We start from the raw sequence: 7,936 nt of genomic DNA on the forward strand, positions 1-7,936 counted from the left end.
GTATGTAAAATAAAATAAGGGAGAAAGTCTCAAGAGATCACAATTGCCAGAAAACCACTGGATGTGGCCATATAAGGACCTGCACATGGGTATGAAACCGCAGTCCCACTGCTCATGGCTGCAGTGATGAACTCAGAAGATCAAAGTCCAGTTAACTGCAGATGCCATGTAGGAAACAATATTTTGTGACCATAGTTCAATGAATGATTCCATTGTCAATACAAGATTAAAATATAAAAGCAATGGAGAAGATTTTTCCATGAAAAAAATCTTCAAGATTAATGCAAAACTCGAACACAAACAGGGAAACCAGTGCTAGATCGATTGCAGCCAGGATCAAAACAATAAGGATAAATTTTGTTCATCCAAAAAGAAAAATACGGATGAACAAACGTAATGTAACTGAAACTTTTTGTTCTTCTCTTCCCCCCCCCCCCATATATGAAGTAAGAACATAAAAGATTAGAAAAAATAATAAACTAAAAAAATATAAAAAGAAAGGAGTAAGGGATGGATATCTCAGTCTTAGGTATCACACTACAGCTATCTCAGCTGTTGAACATGGATTTTACTGCAAAACTGAAGTTATGAGGACACAAAATCAATTACTTCAATTCTAATTTTTTTTTTATTACAATCTATAGCTTAGCCAGAGGTTTCCAAGATAAAACTTGAAGAATCAAGAAATCACAAAATAAAAGCTAAGTGACCAAAATAGTAGCAAACTGAAAGTAGGAGCTACCTAATTGAAATAAATTATACTTTCTAAAACTGTCACAGCATCAAGACTAAATCTCTCTACTTGATGAGCCAAGGAGATCTTCTAGGAAGAATTCCAGAAGAAGGCATATGTTGGCAATGACACTCTTCTTTTTGTCTTTTTTTCTTCCTTCTTCATTGATGCTTGTTTTTAGAGCAAGGCCATCCAATGAACCAACAAAAGCTTCAAACATCAGAGGACTAGGCTGCCTCTCACAGCAGTCGCCTCCCACAACCTTGATGGGCTGATTTTGTCACATGTTACTAGGGGTGCATATGAGCTTATGATCCACATTAATATCCTAATACAAGGCAATTAAATATCTAGAGCAATAAAAGATTAATGAAAGAAACTAAACAAACAAAGAAAAAGTATAATGGAAGATTCTACACAGAATAGAATAATATGTCCAATAGAACCTTGTGCAGAAATCATCAAAAAATAAGTCACCTACCTCTTGCTTTCAGTGTAGCTTGATCTGGCCGTGTTTCTGGTTTGACCACCATCTTCAGTGCTCTATCAGTAGATTCAGCTTGATTAGTAATATGACGGGTGTAACCAGGGTTCTTATGGGGAAAGCTTGGAATTAAAGAATCGGCATTTCCAATTTGAGCATCATTATTCCTCGTCACTGATTGGAAGACCTATCCGTTGCAAGACCCAGCAATCCAGAACCAGTCGCTTTCAATCCAGACTTCCCCAACGATTTGCTCTCATTTGCAGGAAGTTCACCTGATGCATTTTCCTTGGCTTCATTGCATTCAGTAGCAACAACTGTCTCATGGTGAATCATATCCCGTTTAAGCGTAGTAACACAGTTCTCAATTACTTTCTTAGCAAGTTTTTGCCTAATTGGCAAAACATCCTTATCTTTCATCAGGAGACTATCTAAGAGTGGGGAAAGAAGATCGACAGACACATCATCACTTTCCTTTAACATGAGGGTCATAATTTTCTCCATGTTAGAGAAGACATATTCCGGGTGATAATCCCTTATGGAATTCAAGAAATGTTGGAACATCTCAAGAATCATGGCATCACATTGAATATCCACCATTAGAACACATGATTGAAACATTGCCATGAATTCAAGAATCCGGACTCTCGTAAAATATGAATAACTAGAAGTATCAGATAATTTCTCAAACGCATCAACAATCAACCGAAATACCTTTTTCATTTTTTCATCACCGCAAGGAGTAACTGGTGCTGATATTCTTATGACCTCACTAATGCAAGAGGCAACTGCAATTTTGACGTCAATATCCGAATGTCTCATAAGATGGTCAGCAATCAGTACCTCCTTCAAGCGGCCAAGGGGAATTTCAATTGGTTTTGGTGGGCTTTGGTCTATCCATGAAAGGCAACACTCCACTTGATCAAGAAGAGAGAGGAGTTGATCGACATCAGCAGGAGGAAGAAGGAGTATCTCCCAAGCTTCGTTCAGATGTTCTACGAGCAATCTTACCGTAAACACCATTTCTTCCCGTTCCAGATCCTTGAAAGCTTGGAGGTAAACTACAAGTTCAAGAACACAAAAACCCTAGAAAACCAGAATAAGATCGACGACGACGAAACTAAAACAACCCTGCTAGGGCTTTAAAAAGAAAATTAACAAGAATCCCGAAAAGAAAGAATCCAGGTGTTCTTGGCTCCGCCGGAACCGGTGGGGTTTCTGTTTCCTGTTAACGTTTATTTGAATTTTCCCTCTTTTTCTCGTTAAATAGATATAGAATGAGAAGTACAAAAATCAAACCAAATGATTTTTTATTTGTAAAAATACAATATTAAACTGAGACGTAAAATATAATAAATTAAGTTTCATGAATACTTTTTCTGACCCCAAAAAAAATATTAATAGTTTACCCAAAGCCAAAAGAAAGGATCTTAGGAATAGTCACATAAGAGAGAGAAGATGATTGTGGTCTGTGGAGTTTCTATACTAACAATTATTCACATAGGTTTTCTATTTTTATTTTTATTTTTCTTCTGGTTCCTTGTGGATTAGAGCCACCTTGTTCTTCATTTTATCCTCCAGTTGGCTGCACTTTTGTCCATCCTTTGGGTAAGTTTAGAATTAGTTATGGATCTTAAAAATCCTTTTCTAACTCCTCTATTTGTGACGCAACCTGGTAAAATGGCTTTGATGTTGAGTAGAGTTACACAGGGCAACGTGGTAAAATGGCTTTGATGTTGCGTAGAATTACACAGGTCAAGCTGGTAAAATGGCTTTGATGTTGCGTAGGGTTACACAGGGCCACATGGGCATTTCCAATATGAAAGTTAGGAATTTATTACTAAATATTTTTCTATTTCTTTTCTCTTTACTCTTCTTTCTTAGGGAAAACTTCAAAAGCTAAATGTTAGAGGTTTATTCCTAAATCTTCTCTACAATCAGGTATCTAAATCTTCTCCAACATCAGATATTATCTGTACGTTCACTCTTTCTTCTTCTTTTTGTTATCTTCGATTTGATTTGCATTTAGCCTTTTAAGAGGCGTTTGGTTCCGCAATTCCACCGGAATCCGCTTTGAGGGAATCATGAGTCTGTGGAATTAGGTTATGTAGAATCATATTCATAAAAACCCCTGTTTGGTTACCCTAATTCCCCGAGAAGTGAATCTGTCGAAAAAGCTGCTCGGTTGCCCCGATTACCGAAAGTGAATATGTCTGAAAAAACTGTTTGGTTATCCTGATTCTGTGAGTAGATTCAATCTGAATAATTTTGAATAACCATTTATTACTGGATTGAGGGCTACTAAGATGACAATTTTTTCTTTTAATTTGGATTAAATTTTTCCCTCGTTAAGGGTAATATATAATTTCATATAAGTGTAACTACATAATATAAAACATGGCAAAACCAAAACTTTATTAGAGTACCAAATTAATTAACAAACCATCTCCAACAACAACTTGACGTATTGGGTCCAATGTTGCATGGTCCTATAATTGAAGATAAGAGGTCTGATGAATACCCAGTTTAATTAGGATCTCATTCATGCACTTGCTATTGGCTATAAATCTAGAGTCCATGCTTTGTTATTGGCATCGCAGCGAGTGTGCAGAGAAGTGAAGGAAGTGAAATTAAATGGAATCAAAGTCTAGATAAAATAATCAAACACTTGATCATTTAGTAGTATTTAACTCATGTGAGTTTTGTATTATGCCTTCATTTTTTTTAAAATTCCATAGCTACCATTTAAGGGCCTCGGAGGATGACCTAAATACCCTTTTCATTAATCAAGCAAAACCATTTAATTTATAATGATGTTTAAAACTGTAAATGTATGTCCTTATAACTTTCCTTATCCAACTATATACGACTGAACCATTGTACAAGGATGCCCATCTCTTCAACTGTTTTCAAGGTCAATCTCTATATCAATAGATCCATTTTTGCCTTGAATTTCATTTTTGTTTTTTCATTTGGGTTTTCAATTTCATTTAATGAGTATTGGGGATTAAATGAATTGGTGAAGAAGGTAACTTCATAGAAGGGCATTTGTGAAATCCAGCCCTATCCTAACCCTGGCCCTGACCTAGACCCATTGGTGTTTGTAGGTCCGAAGACCCGGAGTAGTGGAAGAAGAGACTTGTGGACCCTCTTAGTAGAAGATTCGGTGTATGACTTAGAGCCTATGGATATTGATAGTGATGCCCTTACTTGGATACACTGTCAGTGTTTAGTGAGAAACTGCACCTAGAAGGGGGGAAGTGTAGTTGAAGCGTGATGCACTTCCGATCTCATTTCGAAGGTATTTATCTAATCTAGACTTGTTGATTGACTTGTAGGAGAAAACCCAACTCAATTTGGATCAATATAGCCTTCCAATTCCCCTGTCTGGCTTGTTCTGTTAGGCTTGGTCAATCGGCTCGCCGACCGATCACGACTAGCAGATTAATAAATCCGAAAATCACAAATTCCTTGATTATTTTAAGCCTACTTATTGGGACCTCATGAATAGAACCCTATTCTAATCATTGGGACTCCAGAGAATGAGGAGTGAGCTTTCCTAGGGCATTCCTTGAAGTTGGTGAAGGATCTTGGTCTCAATCATTGCCTTCCATCTCCATTGCTTCCTCAAGGTATGATTTCTCTCTCTCATTCTCTATTCTACTCATTCCTCTACTCTTTCTTGCTACTGAGACCATGGCTAAAGTGTTGCAACCTTGCAAACACTTGGTCATGTGTTTTCCCTTTCATTCCCATTGTTTTTCTTTCATTCTTGCTATGTTATGCTTCCAATACAATCAATAGCATTGCATTTCTATGATTCTTGTCATTCCAACTTGTCTTATTGATCTAAACTGATGTGTAGATGTATGCTACGTCTGATTTACTATTGGTTTATGATTCTCATTTAGTTCTTATCACTTCCTTAGCTGATTCCCCATCATTCCTTGCCATTGCAACAAATTCCTTTTCAATTCTTGATGTTTAGCATATATGACATAGGGTTTCAATTTGGGTATTCCTAATTGGACCATTGGATCATGCTAATATTCATTGTATAGTGTTCTTATACTGCTATAATCAATCCCTCTAAGTTTCGGATCGATCCGAGCCCCAGAAGATCGGTTTCAGGCCAAATTCACATTGTCAGCCCGTTACTATTCATCTTGGTCGACTGAGTCAGTTGACCAGTCAATCGACCAGATGAAGACAGCAACTCAACACTTGCTCGTTTCGCTCCATTTGATCTCCGATTTGATTGTTTCCTTCTCTAATGTTGCATATATGTTGTCTAGGGTTCAAGCACTAAGTTGGGGAAGTGGTACTTGCTATATTTCCCGATTCGATTAAGGTAAGGACGGTTATACCCATATGACATGGACTATGTGTTTATTTCAATGATGATTGACAACTTGATATGCTTAGCTTATCAATTGTATTTAGACATCATATGACTACTGTAGCTGTCTTTTAACAGTAGTAACATGTTTAATTACTCTTGTATATCATGCCTGTTTAATTATTGTTATTTACATATACACTTGAATCATGCGATGTTATGATATGACTTTCAATATGATGATGTATCATGTATGTGTGATATGATGAACTGAGAATGTGATTGGATAAGTATAATTTGGGATTGAGGAATGTCCTACTGACAATTCTGTCCTTGGACATCGGAGGGAATAGTATGGGATGTTCTCCGAAGGTGTCCGTCGACGCTTTCCCAAATTATTGGATGACATACATAGGACTTGTCTAGATGTATGGCTAGGATGTCCTTGTCATATCAGACCCGAATCGGAAGGGTATTGAGATCGAACAACCCGTGGTAGTAGTATGGTTTGATGGGCGCTCAAGATCGGTAACCAACCTGTGAGAGGACATAGATCATATTACGGATACCTGAAAGGGGCCATTGTTGGTAGGGTTGCAAATAGTCAGACTTGGGCTCACGAGCGCTCGAAGATCGGTGAGTTATATCCGTGAGAGGATGTGAGAGCTTCCCGTCTACTATTTGTGGATGACCAATGGGGTTGATGAGTCTGGTGAGTAATATCCGTGACTCTAGTGTGAAGGATACCGGAAAGGATCGCCCGGGGCGAGGAATGGACGTATCTGGATTTGACATGATATGATTGAGTACATGACTTGCATTGGGCTAGGCTTTACCGTGACATGCACCAATACTTATATCAATGGTGATGTGAGAGAGTGGTGACCGAAACCCCAACGATGGATTTGTCCGAGAGGGATGTAGGACCCAAGTCCCACTGGAGAACCCAAGATACCTGGATGGTTGAGGGAAGAGTGAATTGAGACCTACCCAAGGAAGTATGGTGCTATGTGTCACATCCCGCCCTAAATCCACCCAGGGGGTACCCTATCTGGGTTACTCGGGAGTGATCCACAGCCCAACAGATCCAGTTTAGGAACGATCATATCCACTTAGCACAATAATATAATCAAAAGCAAGAACTATTTATTGTATTCAAGTAATCTAATAATAAAAGTTGAAAAAAATGATCATAGAAGGATCACAAAGAACATCAGAGTGCGGAATAACAAGTACCAAATCAAAAGACAATTATAGAGTATAGCGGAAATATCCTCTACAAACGTGTGCGGAAGGTAGATCGAAAAAAGGTAAAGGTTACAACCAGATCTCCAAAGAAGGGAAATAAAAAGGTAAGCAACTAAGTTACAGTTTCTTCTAACTTATACAATGTCTCCTTAATAACATAATCATAAGAAACTAAGCCAGACCAGATCTACTCCTGACAAATATGAGTCTTGAACTGATAGCTTCACAGATGTAGTCACCGTAGCCAAAGTGGTATGAGTCACCAACTTAGTCCTCAAAGTGTTGAACGTCACAGTCACAATAGTAGTACCTACAGAAAAGTCTAACAAAATATGTTGCAAAAAGGAGTGAGTTCAAAAGAACTCAGCAAAGGAAAGTTATTCCATAATAACATAAATCATATGATGCACAGCATAACATGATGCAATATGATATGAGACAATGATGATCTATGATTCTAACCCTAAGTATGCTAGTCTCTAAGGTAGACATGCTTTAAGTCGTAGCACCATACTTCTTTAGGTAGTCTCAGTCACTCATCACCGGGGGGAATTGGGTCCTGCATCCCTCTCGGACAAATCCATGGTTGGGGGTTTCGGTCACCACTCTCTCACATCACCATTTGGTCTAAGTATTGGCGCATGTCAAGATAAAGCCTAGCCCAATGCAAGTCATCTACTTAGTCATATCATGTCAGTTCCAGATACGTCCATTCCTCCCCTCTCAGGATCCTTTCTGGTATCCTTCACACTAGAGTCACGGATATTACCCACCGAACTCATCAACCCTATTGGTCATCCACAAATAGTAGATGGGAAGCTCTCACGTCCCCTCACGGATCATTTCACCGGTCTTGAGCGCCCGTGAGCCCAAGTCTAGCCATTTGCAACCCTACCAATAAATGGCCCCTTTCGGGTATCTGCAATGCAATTTATGTCCTCTCACTGGATGGTTACCGGCCTTGAGCACTCACAAATCCACACTACTACCACGGGTCATTCGGTCTCAATGCCCTTCCGATTCGAGTTTGATACGACAGGGACATCTTAGCCATACATCTAGACAAGTCCTATGTATGTCATCCAATGATCTAGGAAAGCGTCGATGGGCATCTTCGGAGAACATCCCATAC

The 7,936-nt window shown here is 38.7% G+C and overlaps 1 protein-coding gene across 1 annotated transcript; it reads right to left on the reverse strand.

Moving 5' to 3' along the window:
* Positions 1 to 1,388: 1,388 nt before the first annotated feature.
* On the reverse strand, positions 1,389 to 2,240 carry LOC149011767 (sister chromatid cohesion protein PDS5 homolog C-like). The gene has a single exon (XM_089162755.1). It carries the CDS (start codon positions 2,238 to 2,240, stop codon positions 1,389 to 1,391), a length of 852 nt encoding a protein of 283 aa, XP_089018881.1.
* Positions 2,241 to 7,936: the final 5,696 nt, after the last annotated feature.

The sequence above is a fragment of the Hakea prostrata genome, chromosome 7 (genome assembly GCF_041222555.1).
Source record: "Hakea prostrata isolate BN-2017 chromosome 7, UWA_Hpros_2, whole genome shotgun sequence".
Taxonomy (NCBI): Eukaryota; Viridiplantae; Streptophyta; class Magnoliopsida; order Proteales; family Proteaceae; genus Hakea; species Hakea prostrata.